The 22527-nt window shown below is 43.6% G+C and overlaps 1 protein-coding gene across 1 annotated transcript in view; it reads left to right on the top strand.

Moving 5' to 3' along the window:
- LOC145392496 (uncharacterized) overlaps window positions 1-22527 on the top strand; it is a 52259-nt gene that overhangs the window by 24328 nt on the left and 5404 nt on the right. The window contains exons 8-14 of the mRNA XM_080266888.1: window positions 2465-2768; window positions 7052-7423; window positions 8338-9953; window positions 11700-11852; window positions 15266-15367; window positions 16693-16902; window positions 19859-20089. Of these exons, the coding sequence (XP_080123014.1) occupies window positions 2465-2768; window positions 7052-7423; window positions 8338-9953; window positions 11700-11852; window positions 15266-15367; window positions 16693-16902; window positions 19859-20089 (2988 nt within the window). The remainder of the gene's footprint in view (window positions 1-2464; window positions 2769-7051; window positions 7424-8337; window positions 9954-11699; window positions 11853-15265; window positions 15368-16692; window positions 16903-19858; window positions 20090-22527) is intronic.

The raw sequence follows: 22527 nt of genomic DNA on the forward strand, positions 1-22527 counted from the left end.
AGACTACGTGTGTGTGGATGAGCGAATGAGAAGACAAGTGTTGGATGCAAGGGTGTGGAGAGGGTGGGGGAATGGAGTCTCGGACCATCACTTAGTGATGGCCAAGGTAGAGTTGCAAAGAAAGTGGTTGAGGAGGCGAAGGGGAAGACAGGAGGAAGCAGCTCCTGTGAGAAGAGTGGAGAAATTGCAAGATAGTGAGAAGAGGACAGAGTATAAGAGCATAGTGGAAGAAAGATTGGGAAGGTATGAGCTAGAGCAGATGGAAGGGGTGGAAGACGTATGTAAGATATTCACGGAAGAGATAAGCGCAGCGTGTGAGGCGGTTTGTGGAGTGAAGAGGAGATGCAAGGGTGTGCAAGGGACAGCATGGTGGAATGATGAGGTGAAACGAGATGTGGAACAAAAGAAGAAGGCATATGGTGAATGGTTGGCGAGTAGAGGTAGGGGAGAAGATGAGAGAGAGAAGAGAGAAGTATATGTGAGCAGGAGAAGGGAGGTTAAGAGACTGGTGAAGGAGAGTAAGAAGAAAGTGGATGAAGAGTTTGGGAGGAATTTGAGTGTGAAATGGAGGGAGAGTAAGAAATTGTTTTGGAAGGAGGTAAAGAAAGTAAGGCAGTGTGAAAGGGGAAATAGTAGGGGAGTGAAAGATAGGAATAATAGATTGTTGGTGGAGAAGAGAGAGAAATTGAGGAGATGGAAGGAGCACTTTGAGGATTGTTGAATGTAGAGAGTGAGAGCAGTGTGAGTATAAGTGGTTGGGGAATGGCTGGGAGAAGAAGAGATGAGAGGAGGGAGGAAGAGATCAGTAGGTCGGAAGTAGTGGAAGCGATGAAGAAGATTAAGCTGGGAAAGGCCCCAGGAATTGATGGAGTGTGTGGTGAAATGCTTAGGTATGGGGGTGAGATTGTTGTGGAGTGGATATGGAAGTTGTGTAGATTGGCTTGGGAAGAGGGAAGGGTTCCAGAGGACTGGAAATCAGGTATAATTGTTCCTCTGTACAAAGGAAAAGGGAGAGAGAAGTATGTGGTAACCATAGGGGTGTTTGCCTTCTTAGTGTGACTGGTAAAATATATGGTAGAATACTCATTGATAGGGTTAGGCATATAACAGAGGAGCTAGTTGGAGAAGAACAAGGGGGATTTAGGAAGGGAAAAGGGTGTGTAGATCAGATATTTGTTCTAAGATGTTTAGTGGAGAAGTATCTAGAGAAGGGAAGGAAAGTGTACGCTGCCTTCATGGACTTGGAGAAAGCTTATGACAGAATAGATAGGAAAGGTATGTGGAAGGTATTAAGAATATATGGAGTGGAGGGGAAATTGTTGAGTGCTGTGAAGAGTATGTACGAGGGAGCTAGGGCTACGGTGCGAGTGGATGGTGAGCTGAGTGAGTTCTTTGATATCAATGTGGGACTGAAACAGGGATGTGTAATGTCTCCATGGCTGTTTAATATATATATGGATGGCGTCGTAAAGGAGGTACAAGGTAGGGCAGTGGGTGTGGGGGTGGCCCTAATGAATGAGGGTGAGATTTGGAAGCTTCCGGTGTTGCTGTTTGCTGATGATACAGTATTGTTGAATGAAGATGAATGGGAGTTGCAAGGTTTGGTGAATGAATTTGGGACAGTGTGTAGGAGGAGGAAGCTGAAAGTTAATGTAAACAAAAGTAAAGTTATGGTGTTTGAGAGGAATGAAGTCACAGAGTGTGCCAGTGAGGTTGGATGGTGAGGATATGGAGAATGTGAGTGCATTCAAGTACTTGGGTAGTGTGATGAGTAAGGATGGAACTTTGGGGGATGAAGTACATGAAAGGGTACAGCAGGGAAGGAAGGTTGTTGGCACACTGAAAGCAGTGATGAGAAATAGGGAGGTGAGTATGGAAGTTAAGAAGTCACTGCATGATGGTATTGTGATCCCTACCCTGATATATGGAAGCGAGGCGTGGACCTTGCAAGAGGGGAACAAGTCAAGAGTGAGAGCAGTGGAAATGAGTTACTTGAGAGGAGCATGTGGAGTGACATGGAGGGACAGGTTGATGAATGAAGAAGTGAAGGAACGTTGTGGGGTAGATGTGGATGTGGTTGAAAAGATTAGGAGAAATACACTGAGGTGGTTTGGACATGTGGAGAGGATGGAGAATGAAAGACTGACTAAGAGGGTGTATGTAGGTGAGGTGGAGGGAGGGAGAGGGAGGGGTAGACCGAGGATGAGGTGGAGGGATGGAGTTGAGAGGTATATGAGGGAGGGGGGGGTGAGTTGGGGGGAGGGTAGTCAAATGGTGGGTGACAGAGTGACTTGGAGGCGTTTTGTCTGCGGCCACCCTTTGCGGGATTAGGGCGTCGGGCTATAGAATATAGATAGACCTCACTCCATCTTTAGATGGTAAAGTAAGAATGATGTTGATGATGATGGTAGTCAGGATGATGATGGTAATGATGCTGATGATGAATTTTCGTATGTTATTACAGCAACGTGGTAGTATGGTAAAGAAAGCACCTATAACCAGCCGCCTGTCAATGCCAACCACCACCACTGCTAATGCTAACCCCAACCTGACTACCATCAAAACTGTGGACATCAGACCTCAGGGGCCACAGCAAAACCAAGGAAATAAACTACAGCAGCAGCAGCAGCAGCTGCAGCAAAATAGCAATCAAGGGATCCGACAACAGCTCCAAGGGAAGACTCCTAACAACAGCAGTCAGGGAAGACTACAAGGCAGGGCACCAGTTACAGAGTTACCTGCACAAAGGAAACAGCCCAGCAAGGTAAGTTGATCAGTTTAGGTTTATTTTTTTGGGGGGTGAAGAGTAGTAAATCTTCTGAAATTTTCCCTTTTAACATTTTTATTTATTATTATTTTTAGGAGTACTGTATTAGTATTTGTTGTTCAGTAATGTAGAAAATAATTTCCTATTAAGATTTTATTGAGCTTGGAAGTCATGATGATGATAATGATGGTTAGCTAGCTCCAAATAGGAAGTTTATGTAGTTGGATTTTAGGGACTTGAATAACTGGTTAATGGTACAGGACTTGTGCGTTTTTTTTTTTTTTTTTTTTCCGTGTCCTTCCTTTATCACATTTTCTAGGTAAGATGAACAGTCGTAGATATTTATCATGATCTACCCATTATACAGTCTTATAGAAAGAGTGACTGAATTATGTTCGGGCAAAAGCATGTGTACCTTTAAGACTAAAGCCATAACTTTCATTGTCCACCTAGTTCTTTCTTAAACTTGGGTACTTATTTCAGTTAAAAACTAGATTATGAAGATGTGTATCAAGTTGTCAAAGGTTGTAATCTGCACATTAGAAACCTGTTCTCAGTGAGGCAGTTCCTGAACAGACATTGCCACTTAACACTGGATCATGCACTGGTCTTTTTCATGTTGATTGTTGTAATTTGTTATGGATTAGTATTCCAAATAATGTACTTAAAAAGGTTTAGTCTGTGTTGAACAGAGGAGTAAAGCATGTCTTTGGACTCCCCCCAAGAACTCCAACTACTTAATTTCAAATGAAGTGGCACTTGGTGGCAGTATAGGTTAGAATAGATTTTACACTGTGTCATATTACTTTTTAAGCTTCTTAAGCTTGGTGAACCAAAGTATCTTGCTGAATTGTTAAAACACTCACTGGCTTGCCTAGGTGTGATGTGAAGTGAAGATCATTCCTGACACGATGAGCCTGAAGTTGTTGATCGGTCATCTTTCTGTGATTGATCTTTTCCTTACACTGCCCAAGTGTTAAAGATGAAATTGCCATTATGCACGAGGAACTTGACTTCGTTGAATCTTTAATCCCTACTTGCCGGCATTATTTTGGTGCAGGCACACTTTCATTACAGGTGTTTTTCCCAAAATAGCCTGTTTTCAAACCTTCATATCTGGAAAAGTGTAGCAGGTAGGGAAACAAATTAAAGACCACATTACTCACCAACTCTTCTTCTTGCGAGTGAAAGCATCCCTAGGTCTGTAGGTGGTCTTGTCGATGAGTAAGGCCATGATGAAGATGAGTAATATTTGGTGCTTGAGGCAGTATGTATTTGTGTGTGTGCATGCTGCCCTGACTTTGGCTTTGCTGTCAACGTGGTAACTTCTTCACTACTAGATAAACTAGACACAGTTGCATCCAGGGCATGCCCTATGGCATTATCACTGAGCTCTTTCTTGTTATCCTTGGAAAGAGGCTTGGCAGGGGTGGATGATGCAAGGGCTGCGGGCAGTGGGGATGGAATTAGATGAGGAGGAACCTGAAGACATCGTTCTACACCTGATAAAGGCGTGGGACAGACTGACTCACACTCGTGTGCAGTGGCGGGACTTTCTCGCGACTCTTTAATGACAAGATCAAATGGTGGCCGGTTCAGATGATGACAGGAATACATTAGCACCTCCTCCCGTCCACTGGTGTTCTTTGGTCGCCCATTATGACGCAGCATATGCCGCTTTCTGGTGCATAGGGGTTAAGAGGCAGCTCAAGACCTTTCACATTTCTAGAAGCTGTGGTCTGGGGAGAGGTGTTATAGAATGATAATTGAGTTTAATTGCTGCCACTTACAGTAATGAAATTTGTACGGTATTGTATATGAATGATATCACAGTTCTTGTAATCATAAAAGTGTAGGGGTGATTGAGTAAATATGATTTGGAGCAGTTGAGGGAGGTGGAAGGGGTGTGCAAGATATTCACAGAAGAAATCTATGCAGCATGTGTGGTGGTGTGTGGAGTGAAGAGAAGACGAAAGGGGGTGCAGGGAACAGCATGGTGGAATGAAGAGGTGAGACAAGCTGTGGTGCAAAAGAAGAAAGCATATAGTGAGTGGATGGGAAGCAGAGGCATGGAGGAAGTTGAGGGATGGAAGAGAGAGTTATATGTAGAGGAAGAGAGGTGAAAAGATTAGTAACAGAGAGTAAGAAGAGAGTGGATGAGGAATTTGGAAGGAATTTTAGTGTAAAGTGGAGGAAATGTAAAAAAATGTTCTGGAAAGAGGTAGAGAGAGTAAGACAGAGTAATAAAGAAGTTAGTTGGGGAGTGAAAGATAAAAATGGTAGATTGCCAGTGGAGAAGGGAGAAAATGTGAGCAGCTGGAGAGAACACTTTCAGGAACTGTTAAACATAGAGAATGAAAGTGGTGCGAGGATAAGTGGCTGGGGAATGGCTGGGAGAAGGAGGGAGGTGAGAAGTGAGGAAGAAATCAGTAGGGTGGAAGTAGTGGAAGCAATGAAGAAAGTCAAAATTGCAAAAGCCCCAGGAATAGATCGAGTGTGAGGTGAAATGCTGAAGCATGGGGGAGAGTAGTAGTAGAATGGATACGGAAGATGTGCAGATTGGCCTGGGAGGAAGATAGAGTCCCGGAGGACTGGAATTCTGGTATAATTATTCCCCTGTACAAAGGAAAAGAGGAAAAAGAAGTATATGGTAATCATAGGGGCATTTACCTTCGTCGTGTATTAGGAAAAGTGCATGGCACGATACCGGTACTTATTGACGGAGTTAGGGAAATAACAGAGGAATCGGTGAAGAACAGGGAGGTTTTAGGAGGAGAAGAGGTTGCATGGATCAGATATTTATTCTTAGGTCTTTAGTGGAAAAGTTTCTAGAGAAGGGAAAGAAGTTCTATGCAGCCTTCATGGATTTGGAGAAAGCAAATGACAGGGTGGATAGGTAAGGAATGTGGAAAATGTTAAGAATATATGGAGTAAATGGGAAGTTGCTGAATGCTGTGAAGAGTATGTATGAGGGGGGCTAAGGTTGAAATGTGTGTAGATAGTGAATTGAGTGAATTTTTCTATCTAAATGTTGGATTGAAACAGGGATGTGTCATGTCTCCATGGTTTTTCAGTCTGTATATGGATGGGGTTATAAAAGAGATACAAGGTAGGGCAGTGGATGTTGCAGTGGCTTTAATGAGAGAGGACAACATTTGGAAACTCTCTGTACTGTTGTTTGCAAATGATACGGTGTTGTTAAGTGAAGACGAAGGGGAACTGCAGGGCTTGGTGAATGAATTTTGAAGTGTGTGTAAGAAACGGAATCTAAAGGTGAATGTAGGGAAGAGTAAAGTTATTTTGTCCGAGAAAAATGAAGTCACTGGATGTACAGTGCTTTTGGATGATGAGGAAATGGAAAATGTAAGTGTATTTAAGTACTTGGGTAGTGTGATGAGTAAGGATGGAGGTTTGGAAGGTGAAGTGCCTGAAATGGTACAACAGGAGTGAAAGCTTGCTGGTTCTTTGAAAGCAGTGATACGAAACAGGGAAGTGAGCATAGAAGTAAAAAAATTCGGTGCATGACAGTATTGTGATACCAACTCTTATGAATGGAAGTGAAGCATGGACCTTGTTGGAAGTACACAAGTCAAAAGTGAGAGCAGTGAAAATGAGTTATTTGAAAGGAGCACGTGGAGTTACATGGAGAAACAGACTGACAAATGAGGAAGTGAAGGAGCATTGTGGTGTGGATGTGGATGTGATAGAAAGCGTTAGGAGAAATACATTGAGGTGGTTTGGCCATGTAGAGAGGATGGAGAGCAAGAGACCAACAAGGAGAGTGTATGTAATTGAGGTGGAGGGGGAGGAGGGGAAGGGGGAAGCCAAGGATGAGTTGGAGGGATGGAGTGAAGAGTTATATGAGAGTTGGGGTGTGAGCTTGGAGCCGGGCAGTGAAATGGCGGGGGACTGGGTGACATGGAGGCGATTTATTTGTGTCCACCTCTTAATAAATTAAGGCATCTGGCAGTAGACAGATAGATATTAATAGGTGCCTGGCTGTAGCTGATTGCTTGCTTGTAATTATGTTTTAAAGCTAAAAACATTATAATAAACATGCTTTTGTTTTGCACTGCATGTGGATGCAATGTCTTGGAGACTAATTCAGCTTCGACTGCTTTGAAACAACTTTATTGACATTACCATTGTAATGTTAACCTGAAATTACTTCTAATCTTAGTAGGAAACATGGGTGTATGTAAGACACATTTACTGGAACAGTCAGTATTGTTGGTTGATGTTGCTGTGTATCATTTGATCATATTTGCTTCATTTTCCAGAGAGGAGCAGACTCAGCTGATGATGGTGAATATCAGCGGAAGATGCAGGAACAGAAGCGTTTAAGAGAAGAGCTTTTGGCCAAAAAGGAAGCACGCAGGAAGGCTGCCGCTGCAATAAAAGCAACAGAAATAGCAACCAAGAAAGCCAAGCAGGACAAGGAGGGCATAGAGCAAAGGCCAGGTATGCAGCAGAAGCCGGTTGCAGAACAGTTTCCACAACAGAAAGTTAAACAAGAACAGCAACAACAACAACAACAACAGCAGCAGCAGCCGCAGCAGCAGCAGCAACAGCAGCAGCAACATACTAATGAACAGCACGGTCGTCCAGGAGACAGACAGCAGTTTCAGGGCAAGACGCAGCTGCCATTTAGAAGAGGTAAGAGAGATGATAAATTGTTGCTTGTGGGTAGAGCTGAGAATTTTAAATGGTTGGATAATGGGTAACTAAATATATAGTCTAAATCCCTGGACATTTGCTGATAGCCTCTGCTTTGTCATTTTCATTTTCCAGATTCAAGATCCTGCTTATCCTTTGTGGTAAGATCTTGATGATACTGAAGGTTATATATTTATATGAGAAGCATCTCTAAGCATGGCCCTGTCACTCTGTCATTCTGTACTTTTTAGGCATGAAGGGCTTCACTGTCATAGACTACCAGCTTTAATGAAGTCCCTTATTAGCTTCCAGAAGCCCTCACGTGATGTCTGTAGACCAGCATCTTTATTAAATCCCTATACTATATCAGGGCCATGAACTTTAGGTTTGCATTTAGGTAATATTTCTGTGCATGTTGCGGAAGTTGTAGGCAAAACATGTGTGATATACAATACTGTATTGATTAGAAGTACTTATTGGTACAGTTAGTAGAATCATTCCCATTATTATGGAGCCAGTGTTGGAGGGGGAATCCCTCACATGGCAGCAATGATATTACAGTGCATAAAAATATTATTCACTCCCCTCTTAACCCCTATTATGAGGATAATGGACTGCAGGGGAAGAGAAGCTTTAGCTTGCAGTCAACTGTGCTCACATTTAAATGAGCCTGTGGCCACAGAACAGCCAAAACATCATCATCATCATCCAGGGTGGGGTGAGGAGTAGCAACATTCAGACAGCCAAAGTTTGCCTAGTTCAGTGGGCCAGAATTCCATTCACTCATCATTCAAACCCACAGAATCATGGCTCCATCTGATAGGCCAAGAGGTTTCACCCTGCACTGTAGCTTCATATATACCCGTCCAATAGAGTCAGTCTGGTATAGTCAAAAACAACATATTATTTTTCAGGTGGTGGACATAATATTGGTCCGTTCCCTCGTGGTGGCGGTCCCCGCATGCCTGGTGGACCACAACAGCATAACATAAGACCTCGCTTTGGAATCCGCCCGCAGCTGAGACCAACACACCCAGCTAATACCCAGATTCCTCCTCCTAACCCACGGTTTCGTAGAGGGTCAGGGCCTCGTCACAGACCTCCTCATCACCAACAGCACCCTAACATCCATGAGAAAGATAATGCAGGCTTCCAAGACAGGACCAACCAGCCACCTCCCCGCTTCACCCACCCTCCACCCTCTCATAGTCCTAACTTCCAACACGACAGGCAGCATGACCGTCAACATGATCGACTGCGTGACCGTCAACATGATCGTCAGCATGAAAGACCACATGAGCGACTTCATGACAGACCCCCACACCATCACTTTGATCAGCCAGGGCACCATTCAGGCCACTTTGACCACCATACACCTCATGACCACCACAATCACCATTCCTCACATCAGGATGTTCTCCCATCTCATCAGGCTGGACAGCCACCACGACACCTGCCACCACCACACCAACCACCACCCCACCAACCGCCACTTAATCAGCCACCACCAACACACCAACCACCACCACAACGACCACCACATCAGCCTCCACCTCACCAGCCTCCACCCCTCCAACCTCCACCACACCAGCCACCTCCACATCAACCCTCACCCCATCAGCAGCCACCTCCGCCTCACCACTCTCATCCTCCGCCTCCTCATCACCTGTCTCATCACCACCAACCACCGGCTCAGCAACCTCCTCCTCATCTCCAGCAACCTCCAGAGCAGCACCACATTGAAACAATTCAACAGCGTCACTCCCAGCCACAGCACCACCACAGCACACCACCCTCAACACATCACAACCAACCACCCCCTCATCACCACCACCAGGCACATCCAGGACGGTCTTTACATTCCCCCATGGGCTCTCCAGCTGCTGAGTATCCTTCCAGGGGAGTTTCACATCATGATCAGTATCCTCAGAATGACACATACCAGTCCAGAGTACCACCATCTAGTCACACTCAAAGGGATGATGCTAGTGGCCGGCATGGATATGATGACAGGCAGGTAAATGAGCTTTCTAGTTGGGAATCCCAGCAGACATATGATGAAAGCTACAGCCAAGGTGATTATAACCAGAGCTATCAAGACTCCTATAAGGATGACTACTACCAGGAGGACCAACAGAGCTATCAGGAACATTATGGCTACCAGGAAACAGACCAATCTTTACAGGGATACCAGGATACAGAGCAATCAGGCCATTCATATGGGGAGCCAGACCAGTATGCCCAGCAGTACCCGGAGGCTGATCACCTCTCACATGGATACCAGGACACAGAGATGCAACACCAGACAGGGTATCAGGAGGAGGAGGAAAGCTACCAGAGACAGCAGGATGACTACCTTGGTGATCAGTATCAGCAGGATGATTACTATGGCAGCCAGGGCTACCAGGAACAAGACTATCAACAACACCAGCATGAGCAGCATGAACAAAAATATGGTGCCAGGAGAGGAAGGGACGTCAAGAGCAGACTAGGAGGTCGTTTTAGTGTTAATAATCCACATAACCTGCAGGTATAGTATCCCTGATGTGTATTATAGTACAGTACTTTTTTGTTTGTTGTTTTTGTCATTCTGTTGCAAGCAAATGGAAGAACTAAATGGCTTTATAAGGAGAAAATGAACGCAAGCACTTTGAAAAATAGAAAGTAAAGTATAGTACAAAGGGGTGCTGAAATGTATGAGTGTAGGTGGAAAAAACATGAAAATGTGAAGAATGAGAAAGGAAGAATACTGTAGTTGGTTTATTTTTTCCTGGTGGAAGAGGGCCACTCCTGTAACATGAAATTTCTTGACCTGGAACTATGAGGTGGGAATGAGTCAAATGGACCTGCTGTAGGTTAGAACATCATCATCATCTAATCCAGTGTTGCCCCATGAGGAGCGTAGGAGCCCGGGGCTAGGCAAGTTGGTCCTGACATTTAAGATGAGAGAGATCAGCCTCATTCATCCTTGAGTGGCATTAAGTGAGCAACAAACCTCAACCACCCCTTGAATATAAACCTGCACCGGCTCAGTCCGATTGGACTGGCCTAATTACCCACTAAACCACCAGGCGCCCTAGTTTGGTTATATGGTTACCATCCAGCATAGTAAATAGTTTCCTGGTGCACCAGAAACCATTTGGCATGTCACTCAGAGTAGTGTCACCCTTAGACAGAAGAAAGAGGAAAGAATGAAGGAAAGTCAAGAGGAGGGAAGGAAGAAAGGAAAAGACAGGCACCTAAGAGCAGCACTACATGAGTGAGTGGATGGTTAGCACCCCCACCTAGAGAACAAACACTGTATAATAATCAGAAGGGAAATCAGGAGTAGAATGAAAGAGAGAGAGAGAGAGAGATGAATGTGAATGATGAGAGCTGAGTGGTGGTAAACATTGGTTATTGGTGGTGGACAGAAAAGGAGTAGTGGTGCCTGAGCATGTTACTATGGCAAAAGTAAGGAAAACTGTGAAGAGACTCGGGGATGTGTAGGCGACCTGAGACAGTGGTAAATTGTAAAGGAAATAGCGGGCTGAAAATTTTGTGTGAAATATTGCCAAGCCAAAATGTGTGGATGAGTGGATTTGTACTCGGTGGATAGGATGGTGATTGTGTCTTTATACAAAAATAAAAGTGACCAAAGATGATTATGCCTATGAGGTGGAGCTAGGATTTGGGAGAAAGATGTGTGAATACTTGTGTAGCTGATTTCAGTGCAGTTTGGTAGTTCTTGTGCTTTCATGCTTTGAGTCATTGTTATGTTATGATGATGTTATGTTGCTATTATTGGTATTTTTTCAGCTTAGGGTTCTGCTTTAAACAGTTTATTATCATGATCATCTCAACCCTAATCCCCACTCCCAAAGATGGGGGTGAGGTAGGATACATAGCCAAAGAAGGAGAAAGCACAAAAATTAAAGAACCATTAGACACTATTGCCAGTGAAGTGGGCCACTGTTCATTCTCATACCATTCAGTTCCTGAAAATTCTGGCTTCATGCTGTGTGCTAAACACCATAAATGCAGGGATATTAGCATGGTGAGATGTTGTGTTGAAATGTGATGAGGTGAAATTAGTGTGATAAAATGGTGTGGTGAGTGGAGGTCATATTTTAATGCTGATTATGATGATGTGTTATGAGACAACAAACATGTGAGGATGAGATGTGGAGTGAAGCTGTATGAATCTCTGATGGCACTGTAATGTGAATGAGAATGACAATATGAGTTGTGGAGGGATGAAATGATAAAACTGACATAATAATGTGGTGTTGTGCAGGTGAAAGTGGTTCAGGATGTAGGTGGAACGCAGATGGTGGGTCAGAAGATACAAACTGTGGAACGTGGTGCACCTGTCACCCGGACCAAGGCCCGCAGATACCAAAAGGTTACACGCAAGAATATGAAGGGCGAGATACTCTCCATCAAGAAGGTAACATTCTGCATTCATTTCACACATTTTCTTTTCTTTTGAATAAGCCATGTGTTTGAAAATCATCTGTATATAGTACGGTACATAACCAGATGACTTAATCCCAGAAGGGGTGGCCGTTAATAGATCTACTCCACCTTGCCCTGTCCTCTGTCTTCAGTCTTCCTTTCCTCCATCTCACACCACCCTCATTCGTATATCTCTGTGTTACATCCTTTTGCTTCATCCTTATGTATCATCTCCCGCTCTCTCCCTCCACTGCATATACCCCCTTATTCAGTCTTTCCATTTACTTCGCTATGCTATACCAGTACCTACAAAGGATACTCCCAGCATATTCCAGCACATCATTATTAACAGTTTAATGCTCCCAGACTTCCTCATTTGCCTGTCAGTCTCTCAGCATAACTCCCAATGCTCCTCTTGAGTAACTCATTTCCACTTCACTCATGCTTGTCTTGTGTCCATCCAGGAAAGTTCAGACTTCACTACTGTACAGTACATTAGTGTGGGGATCACAACATTGTTGTGCAGTGACTTCTTTATTTCCATGCTAATCTCTGAATTCCATTTTACCACCTGCAGTGTACACCCAACAAAAGTTGGGTGTTATATACTCACCCGCCACTTTGAACCACCGTATGTGAGATAGGTGCTATAGTCGGGACAGCGAGAGATGGCGGAGAAGCTCATCCCACTCTCTTCCCACTGGAATGCATGTGCTTGGTGGTTGATGGGATGGGAGGTGCGTGGGTGAGGTTAGGAGTCAGTTTGATGACCAGTACAGGTGTACCATCTAATCTGGAAAGACTTCACTTTCTCTCTCTCTCTCTCTCTCTCTCTTTGTATGTATATTATGTATGTATGTATGTTTTTTCTTAAAATTTGTTGTGGTGTGTTTCCATTATATTTTCTAATCTCTTTTCATGGCATTGAAATACAAAGGAAAAAATTGTATTTATCATGGTGTACAGTACTTATCAGTATCTCTTTATAAGGCTCATTAAGTCATCCGTGATTCATCGCCGTATTTAATAACAAATATACTGTACCAGCCTCCCCCCTTCAACCCATCTCTCTCTCTCTCTCTCTCTCTCTCTGTTGAAAGAGAGAGACAGGGAGAGAGAAGGAAACATAAGAGGGGTATTGATAAAGGATATGATATAGATATAAGTGTTAGTGCATATTGCTGTTATAGTGTGTGTGTGCTCATGCACTTGTTACGGTCCGAGTGGTGACGACATCGGAAGGGTCTTACGGTATGCCGGCGGAGCCTGCGCACTTGGAAGTGTGAGTCCAGTGAGTTCGGATGTTTTGCATCCCAATACTGGTAGCAGAGTGTGGTTAGAGCATAATGGCATTGTGCTCAACTTGAAAATGATTCTGACTATGAGAGTTGGAAGAAGGACATCGACATATTGTGCGAACTGACTGACTTACCGAAAAAGAAGCAAGCTCTAGCCATTCACTTTTCATTGTCAGGAAGAGCGAGGGTGGCGTCTTCAGAAATTGACGCTGCTGATCTTAAAGATGATAATGGTGTTCAGACCTTGTTGAACAAACTAGATGGTTTATTTCTCGTGGAGATGCAGTTTGGGTTTATGCCAGGTAGGGGGACCACTGATGCCATATTCATTGTTCAACAGCTTCAGGAAAAATATATTGGTAGGAGAAGGATCTTTATTTTGTTTTTGTTGATTTGGAAAAGGCCTTTGACAGAGTCCCTAGAGAGGTGGTGAAGTGGGCAATAAGAAAGCTTGGCTTGGAGAAGTGGCTGGTTAGGGTGGTTATGGCCATGTATGTGGGTGCTCACACCCAGGTAAGAGTAAATGGAGATTTGAGTGATGAGTTTTCCGTGAATGTTGGTGTGCATCAGGGGTCAGTCTTGAGTCTCATGTTGTTTATCATGGTACTTGAAGCCCTTTCACGTGACTTTAGAAACGGACTTCCGTGGGAGTTGTCGTATGCTGATGATTTGGTGTTGATTGCAGAGAATGAAAGGGAGGTGGAGGAAAGGTTTAGGAAGTGGAGAGATGGTATGGGGCAAAAGGGTTTAAGGGTAAATGCAGATAAAACAAAACTGATGATATCTAGGGTTGGTGGTGGTACTGTCAAAGACGAGGGAGAGTGGCCATGTGCAGTTTGCCACAAGGGCGTGGGAAGTAATTCCATCTTGTGCAGTGTGTGTGATAAATGGGTGCATAAGAGATGTAGTGGTATCAGAGGTAGACTGCGAGATAATGCTGATTTTATGTGTACGGCGTGTCGGGGTGAGCAGGTGGAGATTGTCAGACGTGAAAGAATTGAACTTGCTGGTGAATCTCTTGAGTGTGTGGAAGAGTTTTGTTATTTGGGAGACATGTTGTGTGTTGGAGGTGGGGCTGGAGCTAGCTCTGTGGCTAAGGTGAGAAGTGGTTGGAAGAAGTTCAGGGAGCTCTTGCCTCTCCTGACATTGAGAGGACTCTCCCTACGTGCTAAGGGGTCTTTGTATGCAGCTTGTGTTAGGAGTGTAATGCTGTATGGTAGTGAGACCTGGGCAGTGAAGGAGGAAGATATTCGCTGGCTCAGACGCACAGAAATGACAGTGATTAGGTGGATGTGCAGTGCGTCCCTGCGTCCAATGCTTGGAGGGGCTGGGTTTATGATGGAAGAGTTGAGAGGTAGGATGGAACTGGAGTGTATTGGTGTTGTGATGAGGAGAGGTAGATTGAGGTGGTTTGGACATGTGGAGAGGATGGGGGATGATAATTGAGTGAGGAAGGTGAGAAGTGTTAATATTGGGGGTGGGGTTATGAAAGGTAGACCGACAAAGACATGGGACGAGATCATTAAGTGTGACCTTAGGGTTAAGGGACTGAACAGGGAGGCTGCAATGGATCGTGCAGCGTGGAGAGCCGCCATTAGGTGACCAAGGCCGACACATGCAAGCATGTTGGAGCCTTTAAAAACGAAAACGAAAACGATTGAGGAATGACAAGATTGATTTTGCCAATGTAAAATTACCAGTAAAACTGATATGCTTTTTACCAGTACAGTAATTCCTATCCATGTTGTGTACAGGGAACTATCATCCAGTCCATTATTGTCCTATCATGAGCCTTGGGGGCTTAGAGTTAACTATTTTGAACCCTTAAATTTAAAGTAAAGGTAGTGAGCCTCACTTTCTTCTTAGTGGTACCATATTTTATGATCAGTTAACCCACTTGACCACCTGGTGTCATTTATTGGCTATATGGTTATCACCCAGTTTAGTAAATGGTTTCCTAGCTTACAGGAAACTGTTTGACATCATTTTCCAGCTTTGAGTCATGTAAGGGTAGTACTGCATCAAGTGGTGGACACCCCACTACCATTATGCTTACCTACCATATATGAATGATTTAGTTATTGAATAACCTTTTTACATATTTCAGATTCCAGTTGACGAAGAAGGGAACCAGATAGGACCCCCCATCACTGAGTTTGAGGCTACTGAAATGGCAGAGCAGCCAGACTCAACTCAGGCACAACCACAGGTACTGTACATTCCCCCTGTACAAATGCAGATGATATTCATGCTCTCTTGGTTGGCACATGTATGATGTTTTAAGGTAAGCTTAATTTTTTTCATCCATAGCTAGGTGTACAGTACTTAATGTTGAAAAGTAACAGTTGCTGAATACATAATGATTAACCCTTTCACATTCTCCCCATGGTTATTTTGTGAAGGAATCCTTGTGTGTATACACTGCTTGATTATTATCATGCCTAGCTGATTTCATTTCCCAGGATTTGTTTACTGGTACATTGGCACACACCATAAATTCCTTGTTTAAATGTTTGTTCTGTGTTTTGAACCAAAAACCATTGAAAATGAAACTGTGAGCACTGGTACCACTCTGCATTGTGAATTAAAAAAAAAAGAAAAACAGTATGACTGCCGTTCTGGACTGTAAATAAAGAAAATCCATCCATCCATCCATCATCCAAACCTACATTGCCCCATGAGAAGCATAGGAGCCTGGGGCTAGGCAATTGGTCCTGACATTTAAGATGAGAGTGACCAGTGTCACTCATCCCTGAGTGGCACTACATGAGCAGTCAACCCCAGCCACCCCTTGGATGTAAACCTTCTCTGGCTCAATCCGACTGGAGCACAATAATTACCCACTAAACCACTAGGTGCCAAAATTTGGTTAAATGTTTACCACCTAGCGTAGTAAATGGTTTCCTGGTGTACAGGAAACCATTTGGCTTGTCAGTCAGTGTAGAGTCACTCACAGGCAGAAGGAAGAGGAAAGAATGAAGGAAAGACAGACAGAAGAGGGAGTGTAAAGTCACCCGTAGGCAGAAGGACAAGTAAAGAATGAAGGAAAGTGAGACTGAAGAGAATGGAAGGAAAGAAGGATGGAAAGGAAAGAGCAGACACCCGACAGCAGTACTACATCGAGTGAGTGGATGGTAAATGCCCCCCCCCCACCACAGAATAAAGAAAATCATTATGTGAATACATTCTCAGGCTTGTAGGTCAGAGCTGTGCTCATGGCTATTGCTATAAAGAAGCATGCCTAGAAGAAGATTTTCATGAACTGCCCTGTGATATTTTAAGGTACGGTACTTGAAAACAGGCACTTGTCAAGAAAAACTGAAAATGATACAATTCTGGCCAAGGATGAGAACTGCACTGTCCCCTTGTAGTGTCCCTCCTGTGATCCTGGGAAGGAGTAAAGAGCTGCCAGCAGCTTTCGGTTGTGGCATCTGACTATAATACATTTGATGATACATCAGATTTTGTGAAAGGGTTAATTGTGTTTATTATTTCGTCACCTAATGTCTTGATCATTATCAACATTGAGAACAGGTGGTGAAAACGTTGCGTCAGATAGTGAGGAAGGTGCCAGTGATGCAGCAGGGACAGCAACAGCAGCAACAACAGCAGTATCAACATCAACAACAACAGCAGGTTAAGTTAAGAGAGCTCCCTCAGAGTGACCAGACCACACAGCAACAGCAGCAGCCACTCAAAGTTGTAAAGAGGACAGTTTTGTCGCCTGCAGATACATCATCACAGGTGAGACAGAGAAGCAGGAGGGACTACAGGCCATAGGAGGCTCTCTGGCATCTTATTTTTTAAATGGTAGCTATATTTGTTTATGACACATTAATCATATCTTGTATCTTACACATGCAGACTATGTTTGTAATGATGTAAGACAAATAATACGAAAGCTTAGGTAACCATTGCTTCTCCTGACTAGGAAGGAACTCCCCTTTTGTGTAAAGGTTATTTTCTACAAAGCATGTTTAAAGTGTTGTGCTGTGTGACTTTGATATTTAGCCAGTGAGAGAAGAGGATGCAAATGGATTGGAACAGACAGAAATGAGAAAGGTTTGATGGGTTAGTAGATCATTACAAAATGGCAGAATTGAGAAGAGTATTCTACATGAGAGGTGGCATAAAGAGCTATATGAGAAGTGCTACAAATTGGTGGGTTGAAGATTGTTTCAGCATGTTGAGAAGAGGGCCACCAGTATGAATGTGTAGGGAAGAATGCACAAAGGTAGACCAGAGACTATGTAGGGTAATGTCTTGCATGGAGAACATGAGATATGGGACTGAGCAGAGAAATGGCTCAGTATCATGATTATGTAGAGAGCAACCTTCAAGTAAAGTGACCCACACTTGCTTCCATGGATAGTGGTATCTAAATGTAAATAGATGCTTAATGCTTAACGGAATATTGTGCAATAGCTAATCATCATCATCATCATCATCATCATCATCATCATCATCATTATTATTCAGACATCCTTTGCCACCTCAAGGTGGAGTGAGGTAGGGTCCAGAGAATCTGAAAAAACTTGATAGCATGAGATACTAAACAAAGACTCCCAAGTTGAATGAGTCACACTCTCATTCACTCATCCAGCAAGGCTCCAGAAACCTAGCTTTATCCAATACTGTAGGTCAAAAACATTCCGCACATTACTTTACACACATCTGTCATACAGTGTCAGTCCTACGACAGTCAAGCAAAAATGGGGTGCCAAACCATGATCATAAACTCCTCAGCACAAACTTCATCCAGCCAGCTTGATTTGCTAGTCATTTCCTCAGCCTTGTTAGGTCCTTTACCTCCATTTCTCATAAACTCATTTACCATATTTATCCATCATTTTCTAGGCTTACCACATCTCCCTCCTTCAAATTTGCTCAGATATACCTTTTTCACTACTATTCACTCCCATTTGCTCCACATGCCAGTAACATTGAAGCACACTTCCTTCAACTCAAGTGTCCACAGACTTCCTTACTTGGCATCCTCCACGAATCAATTCATTCCATATGCCGTCGACTCGCTGTACTTAACACACATATCTCAACAGTCCCATCTCCACTGCTGTGCTAGCTGATGGCAAAACACATCACTGAGGAAGTGGTGCTAGGGATCCCCAGCCAGTAAGAGTGTAACGTTAGAAATTTTCTGTAGGAGGACTAGGAGTGGAAGCTGTGAGCATTTATGCTTACAGAGGTAGAGTATGGGTGTAGGCAGCATGAACAGTACAAAATATTCAAGTGATTGAAGCCAGTCAGCTGCCTTATAGTGATTGGAAAGAACCTGCTGCCAGCTTCCACTACCCATAGTACAGTACTTTACTTTGCTGATTGTAGGTGGAATGAACCTGCTGCCACCTCCCACTTCTCACAGTCCTTTGCACATTATACAAGTACTGACTGATAATTTACATGAGTTATGTTACCCAACTACTAATTTCATCATCGTCATTGTTCTAGCCTCTTTTCCCACCCAAACATGAGGTAAGGTAGGGTCTAGAAAGCAAAAAAAAAGAAAGTATAATTGAGGGAGGACAAAACAACAGCATACCTATTGAAATAGGTCACTCACTTTCTCACTCGCTGTTCATACCTTCGGAATTCTGAATCCATCTCATGAGCACGTGTATGTGCTGCATAAATACTTGTCAGGTGGAGTCAGTCTGATGATTGCCGAGTTAAAAATCGGATGCCAGCCCTCATCGTATGCTCCTTTGTACAAAGTTTTCCAGCTAGCTTGAACCGTCAATTCCTTAGCCTTATCAGCCCCATTTCTCATTTTCTTATTCATTTACCATATCTTTCCACCTTATAACCTATCATGCTTCCTCCCATCTTCAAACTCACCCACATATACCCTTTTCACCAGAGAAATATATGTAAACATATAATACAATAATCAGTGTGGAAAGATGTGTACTTATAGAATCCTACTGGCCTCAGAAATGAATAAGCTTTGTGTGTATATAATGACTTTAAGCTTTACTTAAGCTTGTAATTCAATGGTGAACTGCTTTGTAGTGCATATACATTGCACTTGCAGATAGTTTTTAGTAACAGCTTTAAGTAGTAAATTCATGTGGTTTTCTGTGGGTTCTGTATCAGACATGTCAGACAGATTAGACAGTACTTTCTGTTTTAGTTTCATTTGCTTACATTGAGTGAATGACTTTGTGAAAAGTTAGGGGTGGAATTTTCTTCATGATATTACTTCTACAAGTAATTTTTTGCTACTGATCGATGTCTGTTATATCATATCAATCTGCTGTCCTCTCTCAGTAATGAAGGCCCATGTACTGTAACACGTTTAGTTAATTCATGTTCCTCAAAACAGTCCTTCACCTTAGCTTGTAATATGATGACAATAAAAAGATGGTAATGGTTATGTCCAAGGATCATAACAGCAACGTATGGTAAACAAATGGTGAGATAGGTTATCCTCTGGGTGTGAGATACTGTATCCATTTTACTAAAACTGCCATCTCTCCATCTTGAATTTTGAGTAATGAGTTGTAACAACAGAATAATACTAGAATATGATCCTAGTCATGAAGAAATTCTATGGAGAGGATGACTGTAGAGCAATGGCAGTATCTTGTTTTGTCATTGAGCTACATGAAAAAAGCTGCAATAAGACAAAACTCTGGGTCAAGTAAAGGTAAACTGACTAAGTCACTCCATATCTCAACAGCCCAACAACTCACTGAGGCGCATCGTGACATCCAGCACAGCAAGCAAGGCCACCGGAGGGTCAGCAGTGGGGGGAGCAGGTGGGGGGGGTGTGGTACGCAGGGTTGTGAAGACAACTGGGAAGATGGACGAGCCAAACCTCCCCACTGTCCAGTTGCGAGATCTCCCCACCAACCTCACCCTAGCCGATATCAATAAAATGGTGTCTGGGGCAGGGGTAGGGTCACCTCAGGTAGGTCACCATTGTTTTATGCCAGGGCCAGTGTGAACTGATTGGAATAACATGCAGTACTGTATGTCAGTATTGGAGGAAATGTGTAAAGTTGTTATATATAGGAACAGTGAACTGTAATAGAAGGTTCTACACCCATACCCCGATATCCAGCAGTAGTGTGTACCAGTGGGAGTGTTTGGGCAACGAGTAGGTCGGATATTGAAACAATTTTCCCCTTAAGATACTGTAGAAGAGCCAGAGGTGCATTCCAGACCCAAACCCAAATGCTCATATACCGTTCTCAATCAGTAGACTGACGAAGAAACACCATAGGTAATGTTATTATTCTCATAAACAGTACTATTCCTAAAAATGGCACATCAAGCATCACATACAGGAGGGTAGGGTGGTGGGACATGTGGTGTTGATATGTGTCAGGGGGCAACTGATAGTGAGCAGCCAGGCAGGCAGCTGGCAGTGTACCAAGTGAGGTTAGGGGAGGGCTGGGGGATGGGGAGGGAGACATGTGGGGGTGGTGGAGGGAGACATGTTGGGGGGGTGGAAGGTGGGGGAACAGGGAAGGAGACAAGAAAGCCAAACAACCCTACTACTGCCCCCCCTCCATCTCACACACACACACACACACACACACACACACACACACACACACACACACACACACACACACACACACACACACACACACACACACACACACACACACACACACACACACACACACACACACACACACACACACACACACACATGGGAAACAAGAGGGGGTTGGGGAGGGTGGGGGAATGGAGAGGGAGGCAACCAGGGGTGGGGGAGGGTAGGGGAACAAGGAGGGAGACTTGCCTTGTTGAGTGTGGTGGGGGATAGAAGAGGGATGGGGGGGGAGAAGAGAGGGGATGGAGGGAGGTCGGGAGGACCGGGAGAGCCTCATTTCAAACCTAGGGAGAGGCGGGGTGTCGGACTAGTGAGACGATGGACGTTCAAATTGTTCAGAGGGTGGGAATGTTGCCGAATTTCTTGTGTTCGGTCTAGCAGAGTGCTGGTTATTGATGCACCGGATATCGGGGTATGGGTGTATTTAATTTCTATGTGACTTTATGACAAGGACTTTTGTAGTGATGGCCAAACCTGATCATGCTACGACATTGGTGTTCTGAATGTAGCAGCTATGTGTATTATCTTCAGACAAGTTTAGGTAGCATAGGAGAAGCTTTTCAAATTGGAGATGTTGAATATAGCCTTCATTAACCCTCCCAGTACAAGAGACCTCTGTAAGCTAAATAAAGTTGCCTGGATGTAAATGAAGCAAACTATAAAAAGACATAGTTTAACTGAAAGGAGTTAATAAGTTAATTTGCAGTCGTATGTTTTAGATAATATCTTTTGGTTTCATACTGTATTATCATTGTATTCATTGAAATTACCTTTTTTCTTTTTTCCCTAAAACATTTGTTGTGTGTTCTAATTCATTCACTCTATCTGATATGTATGTAAAGTATTTATATATGTATATATATATATATATATATATATATATATTATCTGTCTACTGTATATATATATATATATATATACTGTATATATCTATCTATCTATCTATCTATTGCCAGACGCCTCAATCCCGTTTGGGGTGGCCACAAACAAATCTCCTCCAAGTCGCCCTGTCCCCCACCATTTCACTGCCCTGCTCCCAACTCACACCCCCCTCTCTCATATACCTCTCCACCCCATCCCTCCATCTCATCCTCGGCCTCCCCTTCCCTCTTCCCCCCTCCACCTCACTCACATACACTCTCTTCGTCAGTCTTTCACCCTCCATCCTCTCCACATGGCCAAACCACCTCAGTATGTTCCTCATAACGCTTCCTATCACATCCACATCCACACCACAACGCTCCTTTATATCCTCATTCGTCAGCCTGTCTCTCCACGTGACTCCACAGGCTCCTCTTAAATAACTCATTTCCACTGCTCTCACTCTTGACTTGTGTCCTTCCAACAATGTCCAAGCTTCACTTCCATACGTTAGAGTTGGTATCACAATACTGTCATGTAGTAACTTTTTCACTTCCATGCTCACTTCCCTGTTTCTTATCACTGCTTTCAAGGAACCAGCAACCTTTCTTCCCTGCTGTACCCTTTCAAGAACTTCACCCTCCAAACCTCCATCCTTACTCATCACACTACCCAAATACTTAAACGTACTCACATTTTCCAATTCCTCACCATCTAACCTCGCTGTACATTCACTAACTTCACCTCTCTCAAAGACCATCACTTTACTCTTCCCTACATTCACCTTTAGGTTCCGTTTCTTACACACTCTCTCAAACTCATCCACCAAGCCTTGCAGCTCCCCTTCGTCTTCACTCAACAACACAGTATCATCTGCAAACAACAGTACAGGGAGTTTCCAAACACTATCCTCTCTCACCAGG

The sequence above is a fragment of the Coenobita brevimanus genome, chromosome 22 (genome assembly GCF_032717465.1).
Source record: "Coenobita brevimanus isolate Jiangsu-jjx chromosome 22, ASM3271746v2, whole genome shotgun sequence".
In the NCBI taxonomy this organism is placed as follows: Eukaryota; Metazoa; Arthropoda; class Malacostraca; order Decapoda; family Coenobitidae; genus Coenobita; species Coenobita brevimanus.